The sequence below is a fragment of the Artibeus jamaicensis genome, unplaced genomic scaffold (assembly GCF_021234435.1).
Source record: "Artibeus jamaicensis isolate MK-2021 breed Jamaican fruit bat unplaced genomic scaffold, CSHL_Jam_final contig_354, whole genome shotgun sequence".
Taxonomy (NCBI): Eukaryota; Metazoa; Chordata; class Mammalia; order Chiroptera; family Phyllostomidae; genus Artibeus; species Artibeus jamaicensis.
Genome location: NW_026521803.1, coordinates 4,283,399 through 4,309,906, shown reverse-complemented (window position 1 = coordinate 4,309,906; position 26,508 = coordinate 4,283,399). Strand labels below are relative to the sequence as shown.

General features: G+C 49.4%; 2 protein-coding genes across 6 annotated transcripts in view; one reads left to right on the top strand and one right to left on the bottom strand.

Moving 5' to 3' along the window:
• The window catches only part of EMILIN2 (elastin microfibril interfacer 2), a 58,260-nt gene extending 38,362 nt beyond the window's left edge, over positions 1 to 19,898 (top strand). The window contains exons 5-8 of the mRNA XM_037136092.2: positions 13,799 to 14,203; positions 15,450 to 15,482; positions 16,148 to 16,276; positions 18,746 to 19,898. Coding sequence (XP_036991987.2) covers positions 13,799 to 14,203; positions 15,450 to 15,482; positions 16,148 to 16,276; positions 18,746 to 19,083 — 905 coding nt within the window. The 3' untranslated portion in view covers positions 19,084 to 19,898. The remainder of the gene's footprint in view (positions 1 to 13,798; positions 14,204 to 15,449; positions 15,483 to 16,147; positions 16,277 to 18,745) is intronic.
• Positions 19,899 to 22,433: 2,535 nt separating this feature from the next.
• The window catches only part of LPIN2 (lipin 2), a 90,555-nt gene continuing 86,480 nt past the window's right edge, over positions 22,434 to 26,508 (bottom strand). For all 5 annotated transcript variants that reach the window (XM_053664330.1, XM_053664332.1, XM_053664333.1 and 2 more), the window contains 2 exons: positions 25,870 to 25,973; positions 22,434 to 25,542 (listed from right to left, as the gene is read on the bottom strand). In XM_053664330.1, coding sequence (XP_053520305.1) covers positions 25,398 to 25,542; positions 25,870 to 25,973 — 249 coding nt within the window. In that variant the 3' untranslated portion in view covers positions 22,434 to 25,397. The remainder of the gene's footprint in view (positions 25,543 to 25,869; positions 25,974 to 26,508) is intronic.

Genomic DNA, 26,508 nt, shown 5'->3' with positions numbered 1-26,508 from the left:
GTTTTTGTTTTAGGTGTGATTCTTAATATCTGTGAGTTTGCTGTCCTTTTACTGTTCATCTTTTTTATCTTCTCTTTTTGGGTAAATTTCTTTAACATTTTATATAATAAGGGCTTGGTGATGATGAATGAATTCCTTTAACTTGACCTTATCTAGGAAGCACTTTCTCTGTCCATTCCATTCTAAATGAAAGCTTTGCTGGATAGAGCAATCTTGGATGTAAGTCCTTGCCTTTCATGACTTGGAATACTTCTTTCCAGCCCCTTCTTGCCTGCAAAGTTTCTTTTGAGAAATCAGCTGATAGTCTTATGGGAACTCCTTTGTAGGTAACTGTCTCCTTTTCTCTTGTAGCTTCTAGGATTCTCTCCTTCATTTTAATCTTGGGTAATGTAATTATGATGTGCCTTGGTGTGTTCCTCCTTGGGTCCAACTTCTTTGGGACTCCCTGAGCTTCCTGGAAGTCTATTTCTTTTGCCAGATTGGGAAAGTTCTCCTTCATTATTTGTTTAAATAAGTTTTCCACTTGTTGCTCTTCCTCTTCCCCTTCTGGTACCCCTATAATTCGGATGTTGCAATGTTTGAAGATGTCCTGGAGGTTCCTAAGCCTCTCCTCAGTTTTTGAATTCTTGTTTCTTCATTCTTTTCTGATTGGATGTTTATTTCTTCCTTCTGGTCTACACTGTTGATTTGAGTCCCAGTTTCCTTCCCATCATTACTGGGTCCCTGTACATTTTCCTTTATTTCACTTAGCATTGCCTTCATTTTTTCATCTAATCTGCGACCAAATTCAACCAATTCTGTGAGTATCCTGATTACCAGTGTTTTGAACTCTGCATCTGATAGGTTGGCTATCTCCTAGTTGCTTAGTTTTATTATTTCTGGAACTTTGATCTGTTCTTTTATTTGGGTCATTTTTTGGTCTTGGTGGGCCTGCTACATATAAGGGGCAGAGCCTTAGGTGTTCACCAGAGTAGGGCAACCCATACCACTGCTTTGTGATGCTGTATGTGGTGCAGGTATTCAAGAGGAAACAATGGCCCTTGCTCTGCTCTCTGCTGGATTTTAGTCACTTCCTCCACTTCCCACAAGCAAATTGGGCCCTTCTGGTGCTGATTCCAGAGTGGGTGGGTTTGTGTACATTCTGGGACCCTGTGGGTCTCTCCAACAAACTCTCCTGTGAGGCTGGGAGTTTCTCTCACTGCCACCTCAACCCCCCCACGAGTGTTTTCATTTGGTGGTTTGAGGCTTTATTTCCCTGCTCTGGGGCCCTGGGTGGCAAGGTCTGCCTCGCTCCCCAGGTGTTCCTCCTGGTTTATCTCACATGAATGTGGGACCACTCACTCCACCAGCTGCCGCCTCACAAGGTCTGCCAGCTGCTGCCTTGCCCACCCTGGTCCTCCAGCTGCTGCTTTGCTGTAAGTCCTCTCTACCCAGCTGACCATTTCCGCCCCTCCTACTGGTCTGGGGTTGTCAGGCTTCCATACGGCTTGATTTTCTGTCAGTTCTGGTTGTTTCTTGTTTTTAAGTTGCTGTTGTCCTTCTTTTGGTCGTTCGAGGGGGCACAGTGTGTCTACCTGTGCCTCCATCTTGTCCGGAAGTCCTCACTTGTTTCTTCAGAAGCATCTCTAACAGGGCTGAATTATCCAGGACCCAGCCAGCGGGGGTGGGGAGGTAAGGGCAGACAGTGGGGCTTTAACTGATGTTCTGATAGATCCAAGTCTCTTTTTTTGTCTCTGTTGGTGTAGCTGTTTGGTTATTTTGGGGGATAAAAGGTCCATGGCTTTCACGTAGTACCTGGACAGGTGCCTAACTTTCAAAAGGTAAAGAATCACTGTATTTTCATCACTGCCTCACCTTCAGCTCAGCTCAGCTCAGCTCAGCGGCCTCTGTGCTCCTACTCATTTATTTATTCAACAAATATTTCCTGAATTGCATCCTAGTGCTGAAGTTTTAGCCCTTGGTGATTCTATACTGCAGTTGGGAAGACAGGCTATATGCAGCTCAGCAAATAAAGATCTGATTTCAGCCAGCAATCAGTGCATGAGGAAAGATTCAACAGAGGAAGGCAATAGAGATTGGGGACAACATATTTTGAGTGGCAGGGAGGGCTGCTCAATGGATATGACATTTGAATAGTTATATGAATAAAGTGAAGGGCAAGCCCTGCAGAAATCTGTGGGACAGGCATTCCCAGTATGGGGGGACAGCATGTTCAAAGGTCCTGAGGCAGGAATGAGTTTGCCCTGTTTGAAAATTCAGAATGCCAGTTTGCTCCAGTCTGTGAGCAACAGGGAAAGTCCTAGACAGAGAGGTCAAAGAGGGGATAGGAACTAGAACATATAGGATTTTACAGGCTGTGGTAAAGGACTTGGATTTTAGGTACAATGACAGATATCAGAGGATTTTGAGCCAGGAAGTGATTATTTGTCAGATCTACAAACCCATCTAAACTCACATTTTCTCTGTAACTTTGGGCAAGTTCCTTATCTACCTAATGCCTCACTTTCTACATCTATTAATTGGAAATAATAAAAATACCTCAAAAAGTTGTCCTGAGGATTAATACTCCTTAGAAGTGGAGTATTAAATAGTCCTTGGTAATCACTCAGTGAGTGTTACCTATTGTTTTAATCCTTTGTCCCCTCTAATGGATGTTCAGTGTGCTGCTGGCCGGACTTTTCTCCCTTCCTCTTTCTGCAAAGCCCAGGCCTCCAGTCTCAGAGGAGTGAGCAGGCCTGTCTGCACGGCGGCCCTGGGATGGCAGCTGGGCGCGGCAGGCTCTTGGCTGCTCTGCAGGATGCTCTGCACAGCCAGAGGCCATTTTCTCCCTCTCTCCCTTTTGTGTTCTTCTGTATACTGTGCATCCGGTAGTGTAAAAAGCCTAGAAATCTTCCCTCCCTAGTATTCAGGATTCACGTTCAAATATTCTTATTACTAAGAAGCTTTGCACTCAGGCATTTGTTAGGTTTTAAAGGACAGGAAAGTTCCTTTATCCTTTGTTCTTCTGCCCAACATGCCTGTAAGGGTTTGGCCCTCTGACTGGAGATAGTCGCCCCCGTTTCCACAGATGGGCCTGGGCACCGCTACCTCACACTTCGCCAGCACCTTTCCCTTCCCTTTAGCGGCATCTTGTCCCCAGGCTGCCCAGTTTCACCTTCCCAGAAGTCAGTCAGGTAGGGCGTCTCCCTGCTGCCAGGAGCTCTGATGTCGGTCCCCAGATGAGCATGAAAGGCAGAGTCTACTTTCTGCCTGGGCCCAGGGCCATCCCGGCCTGCATTGCAGGCATCCACACACCGAGACTGGCGCAGCCTCGGACGCCGGCACATCCCCACCTCCTTCCTGATGGAGACGCCGAGCCTGGCTGACCTCAGCGTTTGCACTGTTCCTCTTACAGCTGGGGGAGAAGGGAGTTCCTGGCATTGAGAAACCTGGGACTCCACCAGAACTGGTGGGCAGAAGCGAGTTTCTGTGCATCAGGGAAGCTCTTTCCCTACGTCACAGTTCCAAGAAGGGACAGGCCTGCCTAGATGCCACAGTATTGTTTCAACATCCTCTCAGGACAACGACGTTAGTTCCCTTTCCAGTCGCCCACCTCTTCCTTTTGCTCATGTCTTTGGGGAACTTCTCATACTACTTCAATTATTTTAATAATGTTTTGTTTAGGAGTGTTACATATTTAAGACTCCCTTCAATACCAAGTTGCTTAATTTAAGATGTGCCGCAAGAATGAAAAAAGCACAGCTTTTTAAAATAAGTATCTAACCATGAAGCCTGGCCTGGGGAGAGTGGTCTGATGTGAGTATTGTGGTGATTTTTGCTTTCAGCTCAAAATTGGCCAAGTTTGGGGCCAGTTTAGGGCTAAGACAGCATGATGGACTTGGACTTTTATGTACATATAAAGGCTAACTAAACTACATACACTCAGACCATATTGACCCCAGACAATACACAGCCTTTGACCCTATGGGCATTTAGTTTTCTGTTTGTTTGATTTTATCCTCCCCCAAGAACATTTTTTTTCATTGGTTTTAGAGAGAGAGAGGGGAAGGGAGAAGGGAAGGAAAAGAGAGAGCAAGAAGTATTGATGCCAGAGAGAAGCATCCTTGGCTGCCTACTGTATGTGCTGGGACTAGGAATCGTACATGCCCGGACCAGGACTTGAACATGAAACCACACTGGCCAGGGCTCCCCCCACCCCGCTCAAATCTCACCCAAGGATTTGTCTGTTGATTTTAGAGAGAGAAGAAGAGAGAGAGAGAAACACTGATGTGAGAGACAGACATCGGTCGGCTGCCTCCTATGCACACCCCAAGGAGGGAACAAACCCACAACTATTGGTGCATGAACGGACATTCCAACTAACTGAACCACCCGGCCAGGGCAGCATCTGGTTTCTGTAATGCTCTTTAGTTGGGTATAAGTAGCAGCTGCTTTTCTCCATCGTAACCTTGAATTTAGAAGTGCAGTGTTCTGAGGCCTGAGCTCTCCTCCCGCTGCATGCAAAATCATCTGGGAGCTTAAAATAAGAACTCCTGGGCTCCCTCAGGAGATTCCTGTTCAACAGGGATGAGGTGAGACCCAGGAATTTGTAGATTTGTAATTAAAACAATAAACTTCCAGCTCTGGTCCTGGAAGTAGGAGGAAGGCCACCTCAGAGGCACCAGGAGACAACTGCCCAAGGACAAGCTGCGCCCAGAAAGAAGGGAGGCAGGGGGGCAGGAAGGAAGTAAGGAGAGAGGATAAAACCACCGACTTTGTCACCTGCCACCAGCCAAAGGGTGACCATGTATGTGCGAGTCCACTTATATGGCCTCTGTTCTGTTCATTATTGCTCTATTTCTCCTTATGTCTTGATTATTGAAGCTTCATAGTAGCTCTGAAAATTGGGGAGTATAGATCCTCTCTACCTTCCATATAAATTTTAGAATCAGCTTGTGAATTCCTGCCAGAAAAGAAATTCCCAAGTGATGCCCATGCTCAGACAGGTGAGACCCCTTCTCTGAAACTAATACTGAAATACTTTCCATCTCAAAGGTTTTGCTACAGGTTTTAACACACACAGATAAAGCTGTATCTGTATTTTAGTGTTGTACTTTTTAGAAATGTAGACCCATTTTCCCTCTTTAGCCCAGTTCCTTGGGATTTCCACGTGGTCACAGCTGGACTCACGTTCTTGGCTCCGCCCACTTGAGGAAGAGTCAGTGGAGCCCTTCTGTGCCATAACCAACACAGCGCCACCTTGTGCAAGCGGGAGGGCTTTTTCCTGCTCTGTTCAACCAAAGCCAGATCAGCGTTTAGGCTGCCATTTGCTCAGAGTAGAGCCATTGCAGTGAATACACGTTTTCCCTCCATGTGTTGTCAGGGGAACGATCCAGGTTTTCTGTCCATTGTTTCTTTCATGTGCCCACATGTCCACCATTTAGGGGCATGCCATCTGGCCTGCTCTTCCCTCAGCCTTCCTGCAGGGAAGACAAGTGACTGTTTCCTCAACTGGCCGTTTTCTCATTGCCCACTCTGTGCCAGCTCAGGACAGGAGCCCCATTCCTCTGAACTTCTGATGCACAGGTGATTGTCACACCTCAGTCTATGGTGGCATGGGCCTATTCCCCGGAAGTGAGCTTCAGCTGTGTAATGTGGTAATCATCTCTGAGAACATCTTACATCCATCCAGTTAGCTGCCTTTTGTCAGCATTTGGATGGATTTTCTTAAGCCAGAAAGTCTTGGTTGACATCTTTAAATACTTGTGAGTTGCAGCATTTGGCCAGCAGACCAGTCCTCCAGATGCCAAGCAAATCAGATTTCACCTGGACCAGACTTCCGATGAATTGCACTTCCCACCTGCACTGTGTTTCACAATTAGGGATGGTCACTCACACCTGTTACTTCATCTGATTGGCGCTGAATTCTGCCCGGGTGACAGGAAGCGCTGCGGAGTCAGCCTGTGTGATGCGGGGTGTGGCTAACTCAGCGGCTTACAGTGGCTTTCCCACAGCCAGGCCTCCAACACAGACGCTAATGTCCAAGGCCAGTGTCTGCCCCGCAGCCTCCAGCTCTGTGCCAAGGCACCGCTGTGGTGCCAGGAACCCGCTAAAGAGCCTCAATTTTTGCAGGTTAGATCCACATTGCAGCGGGCCTGCCTCCAGGGTTCCTGCGTGGCTGCGAGAGGAGGCAGACGCCCCAGGCTCCTGTCACCAGAATGAGACATTAATCAGCTGGGCCAGACACGTCGTCTTAGCACTTCAACCTGGTGGATTTGGCGGTTTTTAAAGGCAGCTCTTTATTTTAGTAAAGTTGAAATTGGCTTTTAATAAGAACTTTAAAGGAGAAGGAGTGGCTTTTATTACACGAGTGTCAAGTCCCTCCGTGGTAAGCCTGTGGTCCTGCCTGGCCTGCTCCTGGAGGTACAAGGCCACACATTGGCATCAGGACGATGCCATGGGGGCAGGTGCCCAGACCAAGAGCCAGGACTGGATCCATCCCTCACTGCTCCTCACGCAGTAACACAGGCGCAGCAACACGTGGCTCTTAGGAACTCAATTCAAATGGTCAGTCTCTGAATTAGAAACACATGTTCAGTTCAGAAAGCCATTGACTGCCAGAGTTCTCTTTCCAGAAAGAGCAAAGTGCTGTCTAGTCTGTTGCAGCTTCGTAATAAACGTGCGCCTCCGGAGTACCGTGAAGCTGCAGCGGGAGCGGCAGCGGGAGGGGCTGGGCTGGGGCTCTGTTGGGGGCCAGGGCGCCGTCCTCATGACCATATCTGCTGTGATGTGACGGGCAGTTTGAAGCATTCAGCTCTCACAGCACTCGTGGACGGACTCCCCAAGGAGACTAGTGGGGAATATTTGGCCCAAGCAGTGTATTTGTTCACTCTTTTCCCTCTGCCTCCTACTTGGTATGATGCGCCTGGGTGTTGCAGGAGGGATGAGGATAAAAGCACAAGCTACCACTGTCTCTGCAGGCCGGCCTTGCCCTAATACCTGGGACCCCACCCTCCGGGCCATGGACCCGTATGGACCTGTGGCCTGTTAGGAACCAGGGTGCACAGCAGGAGGCGAGTTTGAATGCAATGCGCTTGAATCAGCCTGAAACCATCCTCCCCCAGCCCCCTCCCTGGAAAAAGTGTCTTCCCCCAAACTGGTCCCAGGAGTCAAAAAGACTGGGGACTGCTGCTGTAACAGAACCCTAGAGTGGCAGTTACTGGCAAAATTTGGGTGCTAATTTAATGGCTGGCAGGAATCTGGGGGTGGCCCATAGGACGTGTCCTCCTTCCAGCCTCCTTCCATCCACCAAACACATGTGCCAGGGCCTGCGCCTAGCTCCGGGGATAAACAGTCATTAAAATGTCCTCAAGTGCTCATCACCCAGCAAGAGAAGAAAGATAAGAATTTGAAAGAGCCCCTAGAGGCCCAAAGAGCTTTGTGTTTCAGAGACAGGATTGTTCAAGGCCTATTGGGAAGATCCAGGATGGCTTCCTGGAGGAGGTGGTATCTGAGCTGAGTCTTCAGGGATGGATGTGTTTCTCTTGGCAAAGGCACCAGAAGAGGCCTTTAGGGAGTGCGAACAACAAAAGCAAAGGCCCAAAGAAATGAAGCTCAGATGAGAGCCAGGCACCACCGAGGTACTGAAGCCTGCAGGAGGAGATGGGGCCGGTGGTGGAGACTCGGGTGTCAGACAGAGAAGATTTGATTTGATTCGATGAACAGTGGAAAACAATGGAAGAGTTTTGAGCAGGGGAAAGTGACTAGAATGTTTTCTAAAGAGCATTGTGCAAAGATGTGGAAGGAGGAGCCAAAAACATTTCAAAATTAGAATCAGCTGGACTTAGCAACAGATCTGTGCGTGTGTGTGTGTGTGTGTGCGTGTGTGTGTGTGTGTGTGTGTGAGGGAGAGAGAGGAGGAGAGGGGGGAGGAGGAGGAAAATATGACTCTAAGCACCAGGACGAGGTGAGCAGGAGAATGCCAGTGGATTTCAGAGAGTTGGTTTGAGGGTTTGCTGGGAAGAGGTAAGAAAAAAAGGGCCAGTTTGAGGGGCCAGACTTTGCCATTTCAAGGTACTTTGCTGACTGTGATTCACTGAGGGCTGTGGGACTGAGGAGAAGTATTTTTTATTTAAATTTTGGGTGGAGACACCTAAACTTGGGGCTAAAGGAAGAACTTGGGGGGAGGAAGGAAAGAGGAATGAACAGAAAGGAGTGGTGCTGGATGGAGCAGCTCCTGGAAGGGCAGGGAGGTGGGCGCCGGGGGCTTGGGCAGGGAGGCACCCTGGGAGGGAGGACCGTCCAGAGTGAGGAGCACGGAGGGACAGAGAAGAAATGGCCTTAAGCGTGCCTGGGAGGGGTAGGGTAGAAATGTGCCCTTGGAGAGTGTCTCCTACAGTTAGATTTTATAAAAACAAGAAAAACAGTCCTGAGAAGCTTATCATGAAAATCAGCATCCCTGCCCCCACGTCTCCCCCGCACCTTTCTCAGTCTCTGTGGGGTGGGGGCTTGGTGGTGGCAGCCACATACAACTCTTTCAGATGTTTTTCCCCCTTGATATTTGTCTCCATATTTCTACACTGATTTATTAGCTTTAGACATCTCTCGACATAGATACTTCAGGTAGTATTTAGACATACAGCTTATCTTTTTTATCAACTATAATGAGGCTCTGCAGCGAGGCTCTCCCTGTCTCTCCCTGCTTCCCCTTGTCCCTCTCCCAACAGTCACATCACAGAAATCGAGTCAACGCCTGTGCGCTCATGAGCTGAACCGCTGGGTGACAGCTAAAGACAACTGTGTTGCTTTTTGTTTTGCTTGTCACCGAATTAGTAGTAGTGTTGCATGTCACTTGCTAAATTTTATGTGTCCATTTTGGATTCTTCTTACTCTCCAACACTCTCTTAATACAATTTCCACAGCATAAAATGCATCATCTGTGTAGACTCTGTATTTTAAGATGAGCGACCGCCTCCCTGGAGCCCTCTCTCGTCCCGGCCCGGGCTGGACTCCTCACCCTGCATCTGCTGTGAGGCTTCCAATCCGAAACCTCCTTCAGTGCCACCCTCGAAACTCTTTGAACCTCTTTCCTATCTGAGACCCTACAAGTTTTTTTCTTTCATGGTTTATTGTGAAATGTATTTTCCAATAGTCTTTAAGAAACGGTGTTTGAGAGAGAGTTTTGCTTTGTTAAGAAACATTGTATGTCTGAAAATGTCTTCATTCTGGTCTCATAATTGACGGACTTTTTTGACCGACTATGGAATTCAAAGTCAACAGTGATATTCCTTCAAAATTACAAGGCACTGTTCTCTTGTCCTCCGGGTTCTAACATTGATGAGAAGCCTGATGATCCCCTTCTCATTTGAAGTCACTTTTAAAAATGTTTTTCTCCTGAAAGCTAGTGGGATCTTCTTGTTATCCTCCATGTTCTGAATATGCCTTTGCTTGGGTCTTTTATTCAATAGTTGGGTTAGGACCTTTCATCTTCTCCAGTTCTGAGAGTGTGTATTTGATAATTCTCTCCTTATCACCTCATCATCCCTAATCCAGCTTTTCTCAGGAAATATTTCTGGGGTGAGCCTCTAATTTTCTTTTTCTTAAAATTTTATTAATTGATTTGAAGGAGAGAAAAAATATCAATTCACTGTTCCACTTATTTATGCATTCATAGGTTGATTCTTGTATGTGCCCTGACCAAGGATTGAACCCCCATATCTAGATGATGCTTTAACCAGCTGAGTTACATGGCCAGAACTGACCCTCTGATTTTCTTACTTCTTCCTATTGTCCATCATTTTTGGTTTCTTGCCCTACCTTTTGAAAATCTCCTTCATTTTATCTACCAACTCTTTCATTGAATTTCTTTTTTTGGCAAGCACGTTTTTAATCAGCAAAGGTTCATTTTATTTTTTAAGGTCCATTTCAGTTTTTTACTTTTTAAAAAGTAAAAAATGTATTTAAATATATATACTTAAATCAATAAAATATATTTTATTGATTATGCTATTACAGTTGTCCCATTTCCCCCCTTTACTCTCCTCTACCCTGCACAAACCCTCCTGCCTGCATCCCCCAAGCCCTTAGTTCATATCCATGGGTCATATATATAAGTTCTTTGGCTTCTACATTTCCTATACTATTCTTAACCTCCCCTTGTCTATTTTGTACCTATCAATCATGCTTCTTATTCCCTATACCTTTACCCCCATTCTTCCCCACTCCCCCTCCCTGCTGATAACCCTCCATGTGATCTCCAGTTCTATGATTCTGTTCCTGTTCTAGTTGTTTGCTTAGTTTGTTTTTGTTTTTGTTTTGGCTTTAGGTCTGCTTATTGATAGTTGTGAGTTTATTGTCATTTTACTGTTTGCATTTTTGGTCTTCTTTTTTGTAGATAAGTCCCTTTAACATTTCATGTAATAAGGGCTTGGTTATGATGAACTCCTTTAACTTTGTTTTACCTGGGAAGCACTTTATCTGCCCTTCCATTCTAAAAGATAGCTTTGCTGGATAGAGTAATCTTGGATGTAGGTCCTTGCCTTTCATGACTTGGGATACTTCTTCCCAACCCCTTCTTGCCTGCAAAGTTTCTTTTGAGAAATCAGCTGATAGTCTTATGGGAAATCCTTTGTAGGTAACTGTCTCCTTTTCTCTTGTATCTTCTAGAATTCTCTCCTTCATTTTAATCTTGGCTAATGTGATTATGATGTGTCTTGGTGTGTACTTCCTTGGGTCCAACTTCTTTGGGACTCTCTGAGCTTCCTGGACTTCCTGGAAGTCTATTTCCTTTGCCAAATTTGGAGAGTTCTCCTTCATTATGGTTTCAAATAGATTTTTAATTTCTTGCTCTTCCTCTTACCCTGGCATCCCTATGATTTGGATTTTGGAACATTTAAAGTTGTCCTGGAGGTTCCTAAGCCTCCTCATTTTTCTGAATTCTTGTTTCTTCATTCAATTCTGGTTGAATGTTTATTTCTTCCTTCTTCTCAGAAACCATTGACCTGAGTCATGGTTTCCTTCCTGTCACTGTCGGTTCTCTGTACATTTTGCTTTGGTTTACTTTGCATAGCTTTCACTTTTTCCTCTATTTTGTGACCATACTTAATCATATCTGTGAGCATCCTCATTACTAGTGTTTTGAACTCTGCATCTGATATGTTGGCTATCTCTTTGTCACTTAGTTGTATTGTTCCTGGAGATTTGATCTGTTCTTTCATTTAGGCCATTTTTTTGACTTAGAGGGCCCTGATACGTTGTATGGGCAGAGGCTTAAGTATTTGCCAGCGAGGGGCAACCCATTTTGCTGCATTGTGGCACTGTACGTGGGAGAGGGGTCTGAGAGGAAAAAATGCTGCTTGCTCAGCTCTGCTGGTCTTCAGTCACTTCACCGCTACTCACAAGCAAATTGGGCCCTTCTGGTGCTGATTCCAGAGTGGGTGGGTTTGTGTACATTATGGGACCCTGTGGGTCTCTCCAATGAACTCTCCTGTGAGGCTGGGAGTTTCTCCCACTGTTGTAATCCCCACAGGTTTTTACAAGCGGAGGTTTTGAGGCTTTATTTCCCAGCGGTGGAACCATGGGTTGCCTGGTCTGTCTTGCTCCCTAGTTGTTCCTCCTGGTTTATCCACTCACAAATGTGGAGCCACCTAGGTTTTCCAGCTGCTACCTCGTCTGGTCCACCTGTCTCCACCTTGTCAGGACTCCTCTCCACCCAGCCGCCCATCTCTGCCCCTCCTACCGGTCTGGATGAATGTTTCTTCTTTAATTTCTTGGTTGTCAAACTTCCATAGAGTTTAATTTTCTGCCAGTTCTGGTTGTTTTTATTTTTAAATTTGTGGTTGTCATCCTTATTTTGGTTGTGTGAGGAGGCACGGTATATTGACCTATGTCTCCACATTGGCTGGAAGTCTTCAGGAGATCCTTTTTACACCAATCTTTTCTTGCATCTTGGATGGTGACTTCTATTTCTCAGAGGGGTAGCATGTTGGGTTCTTGCACTGTCTTCTTCTCCAGAGTTCCTTTCCATGAGTTGTTTGGATGATTTGTTTTGTTTTTCTCCTTCACATTAGAGGCTTTCCTTGCACTTTAGGTGATCTTGACTGTGGTTCACATTTAAAGGTGAGGCAGAGATAGGGTTTTATGCGTATGGGCTTCACTATGGAGTCATTAAAGAGAAATCTTTACTCAACAACATTTAGTAATTTTAAAGAGAGAATGGGAGAGGGAGAGAGGGAGGGAGGGAAGGAGACAGAGAAAAATATCAATGTCAAAAATCAATCAATCATTGATTGGCTACCTCCTGTATGCACCCCAACTGGGGACTGAACCTGCAACCTCGGTATCTGCCCTGACCAGGAATCGAACCCACAAACTTTTGATGTTCCAACCAACTAAGCCACCCAGCCAGGGTTATGCAGTCAGTTTGAAGGTTGCCCCTGTCACTGACCTGCAGTAATAAATGTCTTGGAAACTGAACAGGGAAAAGGGGCTGGAAGTCTCCTAACTTAATGTGCAGACTGACTTAGTGTGTTCAGACTGTTTTTTGTCCTCCACTGTGGCTGGTGTTCCTGTGTCTGGAATCTATCTGCCTGCTTCTCTGTCTAACCCAGCCCTTCACAACCAGGGTTCCAAAGACAATTAGGCCTGATCCATTCCACTGTTTGTCATGAATTAACTTCTCTACATCTAGAATGGTATTAGCTCTGTACTAACCTTGGGAGAATTGAGAAAGTAAACAATCAGAAAGTGATCACTGATCCACTCATTCCTTGCTGGGTTTAATTGTCTCATGGAGCACTGGTCAGGAAAGTCTATTTGAGAAACCATCATCTCCGTTTGGGGTAGAGGTGGATGAGCAGCCTGGCTCTGTGGGTGGAGGGGAGCATGTGTTTGATATGCTGTAATTACCTTAGTGAGTTTTAAAACAAAACTAGACAGTGCATCAAAATGCAATCACTGATTTTGCCAGGACAGAATTCTATATCTTGGAACCTGGGCATTGCAGGCACTACAGAGGCCTGAGGAGCAGGGTTTGACTTTTGAGGGTGTTATCCAGCCAGGTCTGGTTATTTTTAGATGCCCTGTGAGCCTCCACAGGAAGGCTAGTTCCAGGAATGCACGCGTTGAGGAGAGGGCGGCAGTTTCCTGGCTGTGTCATGGTGCCATCCCAAGAGGATGGGAAAGTGTGAATCAGAAGGTTCCTCTGGCGGAAACCCCCTCCGCTGGCGCCTTAAGGATGTGGTGAGAGGCCAGGGGTGTTGCTGCTCTTTCGGGGCCTGCTCTTGCTGTAGAGGTGGCCCAAGCTCCCGGACACATGCTTGGGTTGCGTTGGCATCTGTACCCAGGAGACCCTCAGCTTGTGAAGCTGTCCACCATGACCCCAAAACTAGCTTGTTTAAATGTAAGGTTTCCTGTGGCCATAGTAATATCTTTCAGTAATTTGTGGTTACATCTGTGCTATCACTATGCAGTGAAATCGGAAAAGTCTGGGTGCTGGAGCCGAGTGGTGCCGTTTGGGAGAGTGCAGCCGTCATGCGGGGAGGCCGAAGCTCCGCCTCCCTGGGCAGGGCGCCTTCCACTTGCCTTCCCAGTGCTCCCAGGCCACCTGCTTGACAGGCAGCTCCTTCCGAAGCTGCGAGGCAGGCTGTCCCCATACGGCGGTGGCTGATCCTGTCCCTGGCACAGTGCCCATGACTTTGTTGGTGCAGGTACAGGGACAGCCCCCAAGTGCACACCTTCAGTCTCACACAGGGGCCGTGGCTGAGCCTCCAAGCCTGAGGATTTAACTCTCCGTATTTCTTTTCACTTTCTAAATGCTCAGCGGAGGAGCCCTCAGAGACGCCCCCGCCTCCACCCCGAGGGAAGGCCCCGAAAGCTCCCGAGGAGCCCCCACAGCTGACAGCGGTCCCCACAGAGCCATCTCATCCGGAGCTGACCCCTCCACCACCGCCAAGGCCCAGTGCTCCCCCACCTCCTGAGGACCCTGGACAACAGCTGCACACGGGCCAGCAGCCTGTTCTGCCCAAGAGACCCCAACGGCCGCTGCCCCCACCAGTGTGGCCTGGTTGGACAGGGCTGCCCGGCTCCACTGGGGACTTTATGGAGACTGGCGAGGCTGGGCCTCCAGGGAGAATGGGCGTGTCGGGGAGGGGCCTGCCCCACGGGGTGGACGGCCAGTCTGGGCAGGTGCCCGTCCCCAGAACAGAAGGCTTCGCGGGAGCCCCAGGTGAGACTACATGGAGGCACGGTCGTAGCCTTGGGCCTGCTGCAGGGGCTTTTGTGGGTTCAGGGTTCAGGGTTCAGGGTGCGAGGTCCGTAACTTAGCTTCTGAAGGTGCTGACGTCCTGAGAGACCAGTTCATGCTAATTGAACCCCCAGAGCATGCCTCCCCCCCAGGGTGCAGCAAGTTATACTTAGATTGCCCCGGAGGCTGGAATACCCAGGCCCCAAGGGAAGCTCACTGATCTTCCCAGCAGGAAGCGCACCTGGGAAACCAAAAGTGTACTGAGAGCTTGAATCGCAGCAGAGACAGCCACATGTCAGACTGAGAAAGCTGGAAGGTTCTGCAAATCCCAGTGCTGTCATGACAAGCACTGGGACCTGGGCCAACCTCCTAACCTGAGATTCAGCTCTGTCACCTGCAGAGTGAGGACAGCAGTAGCACCTCAGGGAGCTTCTGCGAGGATGAGGGGAGAAAGCCTCGTTCAGTGCTTGGCTAGAAGGTGCTCCATGCAAGTTGTGTTGGCTCCACTGGGGAGAGGGAGGGGGGGAGGGGGCAAGTAAGGGCGGGAGGAGGAGGAAAAGGGAGTGAGCATTCGTGGGATCCCCCCACATCAATTCTCATAGCTCTCCTGACGGCACTGCAAAGTTATTAGTCATATTTACAGATGGGGAAACAGAGGCTCAGGGCTATGACATGTAAACAAATAATTTTCTAAGTAGTTTGTTTTCTATTAGTTTCATGTATCATGGACAATTATACACTGTTGAGCTATTGTCTGTCCATGCATCCATCCACCATGCACCCATCCATACATTCAACCAGCACTCCAGCCATCCACCCACCCACCCACCCATGCATCCATGTGACAAGCACTGCATCCAGCCTGCTGGAGGTGAAGCCTGCAAAGCTCCTAGAGGGTGGGCATGGTCGTTGGCATATATGATTCTATTCAGTCTGCGGACTTCTCTGCCCTGGCTTGGTTGAGAAGCCCCAGTTCCTCATCTTTTCCTCATACACTTTCATTCAACCTCCCCCAAGCCATTCTTCCCTGTCCAGGGATAAGTGGGCTAGTGAGGAAGCAGGTCCGGCAGGTGAAGCTGTTTCTGGGGAGGTGGCTTGGAATGGGTGCCTTTGCTCTTTGTGTATTTTAAAAAAAATAGTGTGAGGGGCAGGGAAAGAAAGAGGAGATATAAAAAATGAAGTGCTGCTTAGGATTTTGTTTGATATTCCATTGCCGTTTGTTTTTCAGGATACCCCAGATCACCTCCTATAGCCTCCCCAGGTAGGTCTGCAAGGGCACCAGAGCAGGAGGCCCGGCCGCCGTGGCAGCCTCTGCCCTGTGTGTCCCTCCTCCCTGCTTCCAGCCGTTAGTGCGGGTGGAGGCTGGGCCCCGCCCTTCCCTGCCCCCAGCTCCATCACAGCCTGTGCTGACTGCCATGGTGGGGGGGGGGTCCCCGCCAGGTTTGCTCCCCAGAGAGGGTCGGAGCCATGCTGAGGATGGAGTTTTCCCCTGAGCACAATCCCAGCTCCTGGAGTTCCCTGAGAGGACCACTGGGTAGACCGAAACCTGGTGTGGCCCTGAGCAGCTTCTTGGGGGTCCAGGTTTTATCGGTTCTTCAATAAGTAGGCTGCTCCGAAGACTATTCCCATTATCCACTCCTTGCCCTCCCCTGCAACCAAACACACACAGTGTCTCCCTCACACGCCTGCTCTAGGCTGGTGCCTGACCAACCGCCCAGCTCAGCTCAGCTGTCCCCGCTGCCGATCTGGTAGGGTGGACTGTCTGGCTCTCAGATGGCTTGTGTCCCTGGGTGCTTTACCACTTGAAAGCAAAACAAAATGGTGAGGCCGCCTCCCCCGACGAGCACGCAGGCCTTGGCTTCCTAGGCCCCGGCTTCCTAGGCCCCAACCCCACCTGCCTGTGAACACCCTCGCCCTCTGTTCCAGGGGTTCCGGTGCCTTCTCCGGTGTCTTTCTCTGCGGGGCTCACCCAGAAGCCGTTCCCCAGCGATGGGGGTGTCGTCCTCTTTAACAAAGTGCTGGTCAACGATGGGGACGTGTATGACCCCAGCACCGGTAAGTCTTGAGGGGCCTGCTAACTGGGACCCTGGGCTGGGGGAACCACACTTGAGGAGACGCCCCAGTAGCTGGGGGCACCCGAGGGGGCCGTTGGCAATGTTGCTGGCCCCTGTCGTGGGCTTTCGTGAAGAGCTGGCAGGCGGCTGGGCGTGCCGTGACCCTCCCGGTCAGAGCAGCAGCACTCAGCCCTCTCGCCACGGGAATCGTCCACGCGACTGTAGATGGTTTGAAAGGCTCTCCCAGCTGAAGCCACGGACAGGCTCCTTTTCTCAGTATGTCATCCTCACACCCTGGGACAGGACAGGCTGGAGACACCCTACCTCCTTCAGGAAGCTGTGGTTTATGAACAGAGCCAAAAAAGGGATGTTTCCTCCAGGAAGGTGGCCCTGCGTGTAGGGTCTGCTCTGAAACAGAACCACTTTAGCTGCCTGGATCTTCTGGTGGCACCCTGGCTGTCCCTCAGCCCCTGAGAATAGAGACAGAGGTCACCGTAGGGTACTGCTGCTCACGCTTCCTCCTACCCACCAGCCCACACCTGAGACTTGGCTTCTGTCCTCAGGGACCAACATGGCATCAGGTCTCCAGTGTAAAGGGAAGGCAGGTCAGTCAGGGCACCCACCACCTGGCCCGCTGATGTTGCCCCAGGGGAAGAACAGCTCCAGGGGTGCCTGGGGCCGGTCAGGGCAGAGCCCGAGGCAGGTGCTGAAGGCCCCAAGCAGCCTGGGGGGTTCTTCTCCAGGAACTCGGAGACCTCTGACAAGAGGCCAGTCTGCCAAGTGCCCCAGACTGAGGGGCCCACGCAGGTCCTCCCAGGGGCTGCGTGAGTGCGTGTAATGGCTGGTGGATTTCCAGACTATTTATTGGGAGATAGAATCAAGTTCCTTCTGGGCAGTTTCTAGCCATGCCCCCCATGTTTGCTCTGCCAGCAGGCTAAATCCCACCGGTTCTTAGGACAGTGCTAGGGAGCATAAAAGTCATGTGCAGAACCTAGAAAAGTGGAACTCTGCCTCCTCCAGGCTGGCTGGAGAGATGCTCAGGACCCTAGGGCGTTTCTAAGCCACTCCTGAAGCTCAGAGGCAGGCAGGCAGGCAGGCCAGGCTGCGAGTGTGCCCCTTTGCTTTCAACTCAAGTCCAGATCCCACCAGGGCCCCCACTCCATGCTGCCTTGGTGGTTGGGACAGCTTGTCTACTCCGGCAGGTCAAGGGATCTCTGAAAGCAGTAATGGTGACCCACATTTCTCCCATGATGTCCAGTTCAGAACATCTCTTCAGTTGAGCAGGTCTTCAGTAAAGGCAATTCTGGGTGACCCTGAAGGAACCCAAAGGCCGGGTGCCCAGAGTGCCGGGGCCGGGTCTGTCCTCACAGCCCAAGGTACCTCGGGAGAGATCCGGGAGCTTTAGCTTACTATTAAAAGCTGGGAAAGGAGCCCAGCGGCCTGGCATTTTTCAGGGCAGAGTGAAGACCCAGCCCCTGAGATTTCTTTCTGCGCCGGGACCTCCATTCTGTCTGCTCTTAGCCTGGGCTCTCCCTGGAGCCCAGGAAAAGTGGCTGCTATTGGCAGCCTTCCATGTGGGCTCTGACTCTTCCAGCTGTAGGACACCTACAGCTGCTTTGCAATGGGTCCATCTACAAACCTTAGCTCCTCCTCCTCACCGCCACCCCTCGGACTACCACCGCCCCTGCTCTCTGCACACCCAGTACCTGTGGCTCTTCGGTGAAGTGAAAGTTAGCTGCCTTCTACCCGTGAATGGATGACACCTGTATAATGGTCCAGTGCAGGCAAACTGGCTCCTCCAGGGGAGGAGAGCTGGTCATGGTTTTCCCAGGGTTGTGACAAGCTTTATGGGATTGTGGGGGTCCTGCCTCCTCAGGAGGCAACTCAGGAGTTTGTGGATATTGTGCCCAGCAGCCAAGCTGTGAGGCTTTTTCTGAATTGGCTTTGGGGTACTTTCAGTGGAGAAAATTCCCAAGAGACACCAGAATCTAGAAAGCTGCTACCTCCCCACTGTATCTCCGCTGAGTAGGGAGCAGGCCGGGGGCGGGGCCTCAGGCCAGGGGCGGGGCCTGAGCCCCACAGCTTCGCCAAGCAGGGCAAGTCCACCTGGCACTGCAAAGGCTGACGGACCCAGTGGCTGGAGACTTTGGAGGGACTGAGCTCTCTTCCAACAAGACCAGATGGTTCTCTCTGCACTGTGCACAGCACTTGTTTCTCCTAGGGCTGCTCCGAGTGTAGGTGAGGTATATTAACTGTACCAAGTGCTGGGGTTTTGCAATGTTTGTCCTCTTCTGAATGTGACAAGGGAGTCTCGCAATGAGGACTGGGTCGGTGGCAGAGTGGTTCATGCTAAGGTGGAGGTCACTGGGTGATTGTGGGTGGGCTCCCTCCCACAAGAATTAACCGATACCTGCTGCAAAGGGCTGTGATGGTGTCACATGAACACGAGTGTCCGCCTTCTTCCTCCCAGGGATCTTCACAGCTCCATACGACGGGCGCTACCTGATCACAGCCACCCTTACTCCTGAGAGGGACGCGTATGTGGAGGCTGTCCTGTCAGTGTCCAATGCCAGTGTGGCGCAGCTGCACACGGCAGGCTACAGGAGAGAATTCCTGGAGTATCACCGGCCCCCTGGAGCCTTGCACACGTGCGGGGGCCCAGGAGCGTTCCACCTCGTCGTGCACTTGAAGGCAGGGGATGGCGTCAACATCGTGGTTACTGGGGGCAGGTTGGCTCACACAGACTTCGACGAAATGTACTCCACATTTAGTGGGGTTTTCTTATACCCTTTCCTTTCCCACCTCTAGGCAGAAGGAAGAGGTAAGGGGAGAGCTGTGAGAACTGGAAAGCTTTAATATATTCACTTTGTGTAACTGGAGCACTGGTCTAGTTTTCTGCCGACATCTCTCTCTCTGGCTTTGGAGGCCACCACACCTTAGAGACCCTAGCAGGCAGCAAGGAGTGAAACACGGCCACCGTCTTGTCTCTCCCACGGGCCCGCGGAAGAGGTGGACACGCCCCTACCTAGAAGCCAGGTTCTCTCCTGCACTTCTCAACTCCCATCTCTGCCTGAGCTCGGCCTCCAAGGTGCTGCCCTGTAGGCCTAGGCCATAGGATCATGTCCTGCTGACCGAGAGGCGGAGAGCTGCTTGCTGGCTGCAGGTCTGAGGCAGCAGGCTGGCCAAAACTGGTACCCGTGGCTACAGTCTTTACCAGAGAGCAAGTCGTCACCAAATGTCTTTGTGTTTATTTATGCTGCACGCTGGAGAGAAGTTTAAACACTGAAGTGGCATGCGCCACCACCCAGAGACCTGAAGTCTACGGTCTGGGCTGTCCCAGGTTTGGCTCGCCACTGCTCACCTGGGCCTCTGCCCAGCCATGAAGAGATCCGAGAGACTGCTGTGTAGCTTGCTGGGCTCCTTGAATGACATGTACAATTTACGTGCAAAGACAGGGAGTGTCAATAAAGACGTAAAACCACTGAAACACTTCAAGTTACTTAAATCTGCTTCTTTATGGGTTGAGAGTTGTTGCTAAAAAGCAAACTGCAGAAGGGTAATTGACTTTTTTTGATGGCTATAGAAAGTAAGCTTGAATAAATTCATCTCTACCATTTAACTTATTACCCCTCAGCATCCAAGATGTGTACTTTGTTCTTTTTTGCTGGTAAAGACAGACCAGATGTGCTTGGAGGGCAAGGCCCCCACGTGAGCCCTGCAGCTGAAGGGGGGCCTCCTCCAGGGGACGCTGAGAATTCACATCTAATTAGCAGCTGCCCGAGCTAACGAGATTGCTCGCTGCCCAGATCACGCAGATGTGGCTGTAAGAACTCACGGGTTTCCAGGCAACAAGAGGCCCAACATAAAGTTGAGCACACACTGAAAGCTGAGATCATCCGAGAGGAGCAGGCATCTTCCCATGGAGAGCACACGCTGTTCCCGGGAAGCCCAGGCAGGTCACGCCCGCACCAGCAGCCGCAGGAACCTCTAAGCACAGCAGACTTTAGCTCCAGGTGGTCTCTCCTCATCAGGTTGGTAAAATCTATTGGTTAGCAAAGTGCCCGGAGGGGAGGCAAGCCCCCTAGAGCCCCAAGAAAGATGTGGAGCATAGACAAGTTTCCTTGGCCTGAATCAAGCCATCAAAACTCTCATGCTGTAAAAATTGCTTTGAGTTTCCAGGGCTGCTTGCCAGTGAGATTATGGGGTGGCCCCTAGACACTGCAGAGAGGAGCCTTTTTCCTCACCTCCCACCCCCAGGCAAGGCTCAAGCGGCCAAGAACCTGAGGCGTTGCTGTTTCAGGATTTTAAAGTCTGGGCCTCTGTCCAGGAGTGCGGGGGAGAATGGCATTCTCATTGTATCTCTCCAGCTGAGGAACTGGCTAAAGGTGGCTGTCAGAGTATATCGCTGGCTTCCTAGAAATGACTCATGGAAAAAACCCCGGTGAAATGGAGCACATTCAGGAAACCCAGTTGGCACACACACACTTGTGCTCTCTCTCCCTCACAATCCCTTGTAAAGACCTTAACCCAGTGCCAAAGGGGAGAAATGTGCAATAGTCGGAAAGGCAGGGCTGTTCAGAGCAACAAGTAACATTTGGTCTTCCCCTCTCAGTGCATTCTGACTCATTCAGTGAAGGAAGGCGCATTTCAGCTTTGTGTGTCCCAGATACGCAAAGCAGACTAAATCTAATTATAGCAGGTCAAGATGAAATAAGAGGAAAGCCAAATCGTGGTCCATTTAGGAGATAGCATCTTTCAAAAGGGAAAGGCTGAGAGAACACAAGGTCACCTGAGCTGGAGACTGTGGGGCCCTGGAGCAGCCCCTTCCGGAAAACAACAGTGCTAAACTGTGTGCCTGTGAGCGAGACGTATGAACCAAGCCCTCGGACTCAGTCAGGCACAGGGTTACTGCTTCCGAAGTGAAGAAGTGGTTGCTGAGGAAAGCTCAGAGTACTTTTCTTAAGGTAAGCAGAGACAGGACTGGGACATTTTTCCTTCCCGCATGAAACTTCACAAATGGCCACAAAGAAATGACTGAAGGGGGGAAAAAACAAAAAACCGAAAACAAAAGACCTAGAATGATCCCAGCAATAAAGAATGCAAATCAATGCAAACTGCATTTGAAATTATTTCCATGTCAGCACACTGATCTAGCTTTCTCAGTGACCAACTGTTTTTCACAACTCATTTGTAATTTGAAAGGATCGGAGTATTTGTGATCAGAGAGACACCAAAGACTGTGCCGGTGTATTTGAAACTTGCCTGTGCACAGACCCACATCTACTTCCTAAGCATATATATGTGTCTTCCCCATACTGCCCTATCAAAGGTAAGTAAAGGGAAGAATACATGCCAACTCCAAGGGGTACAGAGTACAGCAGAAGGAAGTTGAGACAGGCCTTCTGAGCGCAGGGATGGAGCCTTGCTGCTCCTCCCTGAAGTGCGTGGAGCTACTGGGGTAAAAGCCATTGCCTTTGTAATCAACCTCCCCGAGTTCTTCTTTCCTCTTGCCCAAAGCACACCCCCCACTCAAGAGCCTTGGTTCCCTCTCCCCAACCCCTCACCCAGCTATGGCATGGCAAAGCATGAAATCAGAGCTCTCCATACTTGAAGGCACGCTCTCAAGGAGGACTTTAGGGATTCAACATGTTCAGCATATGCTGCATCTGGCAGGGCCCAGCGATCCAACGGGATAAAAAAATGCTCATTTAAATAATATGTGGGATGTGGTTTTTGATCTGAGTTCACTTTGACTCTCCTAAGCTGGTGAAAACATCAGGATTGCTAAGCAGTGCTCACGCCGAGGAAGGGTTTAAGGAAAGGTGGGACGGCTGTGAGCAGGGCCCTCGGGGACCCTTACGGGGGGGGGGGGGGATGGAAACACCCCGGAGGACCCCAGTGAGAACACACCAGACACCACACGCGCACGAATGAATCACTCCCTGGCACAACCTACAAAGGAAGAGGTTAGTCCCTGAGGGTGTAGCCTCACTTGTGGAGTCAGGTTTTATAAAAATAAGCACCAAAGAGAAGTTCTTTCTGTAGACATATTTAAGTGTCAGCAAAGATCAAAATGCTAATTTATGGAAATTAACATTTTCTGGCAAGAGTACAGAGAAGAGGGTTTAAATATCCTCTGAAGGAGAGAGTCAAATGCATTCAGTTTACGTTTGTTTATTGTTGTAACATCCTGTTTTAAACATCAAACACTGAACCAAAATATGAACCATTTATCTTCGGACAATGGTCTTTGCCATAACTAAGAGTACTGATGTTTACAATTAATTTATGACAATCTGAAACTTATTAGTGGCACTGCCATCTAAAAATCAAATATTTTATCATAGAGTGTAATTATTAAATCAAAAGAATGAAGTTTCCCCTCCCTTTCCCACCTTTGAACCAAAACACAGTCTTCACCTGGAAAGAGCACTTACTTGAAACAAGACCTCGATTTTTAGCTACTTTCATTCAATGCGGCATGCTCTAAAATGGGAAAATAAGACTTCCTAGTGTAAATATGATGATATTAAAAAGATGTTAAAATTCCCTGGAAAAGTCTGCTTTCATCAACTTATGAGAAAGAGTTGACTTCTTATTTATCTGTCAAAGGTCTTGCCTGCACTTTCAAGAACACACTGTGGAAGGGCCGAGTGTGGTCTTGCTGGCAAAAAGTACTGCACTTCCAGTCCTCTATTGGCTGTTGTTTTTCAGCTGTTCTCCCTGTGACTGTTAGCAGCTTTCATTTCAGGACAGCGCAGTAGTTAAGTTTTTTGTTTTTCCAGTTGAAAACTGTGCAGACGTGTTTCAGCACAGCAGACACGGGCTCACACACACACACACAGTGGCACGGCACACTGCAGGCCCACACGTGCACTTCCTAATGCCGGAGAGGATATAGATGTTGATGCCGCAGCTACATGAGCTTTAACACGCACATCGAGGCAGATGCTAAAGTCAGGTTGAGCTGGAAAGAAGGAAAGGGGCCAACCCGTGGCCGTTTCACCAGTGAAGCAACTGAGAAAATGACTCAGAAGAGCCCACTCTGCCTGCGGTCTACCCACGATACCACCCATCACCAAGAGCAGCGAAAGGCTCACACTTCTTCACTCACTCACCATCATAAGAGTCTGTGTACTAACACACTCAAGGGCATCTCTCTTTCACAGAAAGAACATGTCATTTGTACCAAATGGCAATGGATTTTCAGCACAAACCTAATACTTCATAACACTATAGCAATAGTAATCACCTACTTTTCAGCAAGAGGGGCTCCTTTAAATAAGGAAAAAGACTCATCAATTAGCGTAGTACCCACTGGATCAATCTGCAGTGAAGTGACAAAGTTGTGCTTATGAACAATGGGACAAAGAAACCAGCTGCCCTCAGCAGAGGGCTGGGAGACCTAGGCTCCCAGGTTGAACCTTCTAAGAAGGCCCACATGTGCAGAGAAAAAGAAACTGTCTAGTCAAAAACTCTCTAAAGGACAACCTAAAAAGGACTACAGATGGTGGACATTAAGAGTTTTCATACTGCACATGTGCAAGGAGGCCCAACTAGGTTCAGATTAAGTACATAAAGCTTATGTTCTTCTAAAGCAAACAGTCTAGGACACACTGATGGCATCTATGAGATCGAGAAACTGCATGGCCATTCATTCTACTGGGAATTTAATTCAGTAAACTGGGCAGAACTTCATTCAAACATAACCTAGTTTCCCTAACCTACTGTACATGAGTAAATTCATTAAACGATTAGACCTTGACCTATTGAAGGTGGGACGGTCCGCACTGGAGCAAGCGTGTGCCTTCAGGTTCCGCCGCTGAGAGGAGCACTCAAGGGCCTTTGTCAGTTTCCGCATCCAACCACACCAGGAGAAACAGCTGAGCTACACAGGGACTTTCGCGTCTCCAATCTGGACAAATAACCACCCCCATTTCTCCTTTTTTACATTAGTATTTTTTGGGTGGAGAAAACTAAAACAAGGAGAGCCCCCAGTACGAGTATGGGGGAAGCATGTGGAAATGAAAACCACCCTGAGTGGGGCGGTGCCTGCACCTGCGGTGCCCACTCTGCTCTGGAACTTGGCTTGCTGCTTCCTCACCCACGGAAGCCTGTGGTCACGTTTGGTCCCCTGAAAACCTCCTAACAGTTCTTTAGACGTCAGTATTGACTTGTCAACACCCAGCCTCATCTCTCAGGGTTCTCTCAGCTTGTGGGACAGAAGCCTTCCCTGGTGCTGTCTGCTCAGACTCTGGCACCAGCTCACTCCAACCAGGCCGAGAAACTGAGGGGCCAGCAGGGCAGAGGAAAGGACCATTCCCAGGAGCCAAGTACACAGCTGCATCTCTAAGGCCCTCCTGAAGCCAGAGCTCTCCTCTGCTTTTTAACCGACTGCCACTGTTGTTAGTCCTGTTCTTACAGACATCAAATATATCCCTCAAAACTGTTTCCTCTGGCTAGGTTCAAGACAGAAAGTGATGATCTAAGGGGCTTCTTCTCCCCAGGAGCCCACATCTGCAAGGTGTGATGAATGGCCCTGGGCTAGGCCCCAGCAGCCATCCTGTTTCGGAGTAGCAGGGAAGGAGAAGCCCAGAGAAGAAAAGTGAGCAGGCAGTTTGAATCAACATCATTAATGAGACCCAAAGCAGTTCAGTGGACCTGGATCCCTTAATAAAGCCCTGGTTTTAGAGAGAAACACTGAATTGCCCAGTGGAAATTATAACACTTTACTTTGTGCAATATTTTGGTCCACTCTTAGTTTCTTTTTTTCTTCCTTTTAAATTATGCAATTGAAGGAACACCCAGCACACAACCTGACATAGAACATGTGAGAGAACCGGCCGGTGATAGAAGCTCAGGCCTCTGACCTCAGGTCTGAGCTCCCCTCACTTCTCCTGCTGGGGCACTGAGCTGCAACCCAACCAAGCTGGAAGGGTGAAGGAGATGGCAGCTTCTGCTCGAGGAGCTCTCCTTGTCCCTGCTGTTGCCTAGCTGTCAACACCAGTCTTGCCACGTGCCTGAGGCTAGGATGGGAGCCCAGTGTCCTCTGTCCAGCAGAAGTGCCGCTCACCTTCCCTAGCTGCAAGGTAAGAGACTGAGGATCTCCCGGAGGAGCTGCCTCAGGCCAGGTCATCCAGGTCAACTTTGGGGATCGGATCTCGCCAGTAGCAGAAGGAGCTGAACTCTGGGCATGGAAAGGCAGAATTCTGTTCCTTATTGAGAAGTGGGAACACGTGCTCCACAAGTTCACTCAGCCTGTGATACCTGGGAGAAGGGATCAGGGAAGAAAAGCACAAACAGTTACTGTGAGGTTGATCTAAGGGCACGAGACTGCAGGTTGTGAAGCTAGTTATTCAGATTCTTCAGATGGGTAGGATCAGAGACAGGTCTTCCTTCCCAGGCAGACTTCCTCTTCCAAGTATAGGAGAACCAGTGATCCCATAATCAGGAGAAAATACCCAGGCAAAGAGGAAAGCCTCCACAGGCAGGTGTAGTTCTGATACTTTGAGCGAGGCCTGATCTTTAGTACCAGTCTGTCCCCATTGTCACCCTGGCTGCAGGGCACTAGGCTGAAAATGGAAACATACTTACGATGACTTGTTTCCTTTGGTCCTTTCTTGTATTAATTCACCCTTGGGGTTCACGGTGAATATTCTGCAGTCTGGAACTCCAACTTGTGTGTAAGCATAGACATCCTGGAGAAGAAAACATCAAGCAGGGAAATTAGAGGGAGAAGAAATCAGGAGCTGCTCCTCCAGTCCCTTGTGAGCCGCAACTACACAAACAGAAGACTGTCGATGGAAAACACACAGAGCCAGGCACCGTGAAGCTCTGCCACTGAAACTGAGCTTTACACAAACCCAAACAAAAAGTGGAGCCAAACTCAGACTGTGCTGGGGGATGCGGGACACATGAGCACCAAGGAGATGCTGGGGGCACCCCAGAGCAAGAGGGGCCCCCCTGCCTGCCAGAGGTGAGGAGGCAGCCCCTTTTGCATGTCTGGCATCTGAGGGCCTCTCCAAGAGGAAGCAGGTCAGAGAAGTGTTAACTAAGGGTGAGCAGTGCTGCTATAGTTCTGGGGCTGATTCAAGGGCATGACTTAGGACCACTCAGAAGATGAATCAGAACCACCTGAGGAAACAGGACTTGAAGACAGAGAAACAAAGAGAAAGTGCCCTTCATCATACGAGATTCTGGGGGCAGAGCTCCATCAATAGGATCTCCCTGATT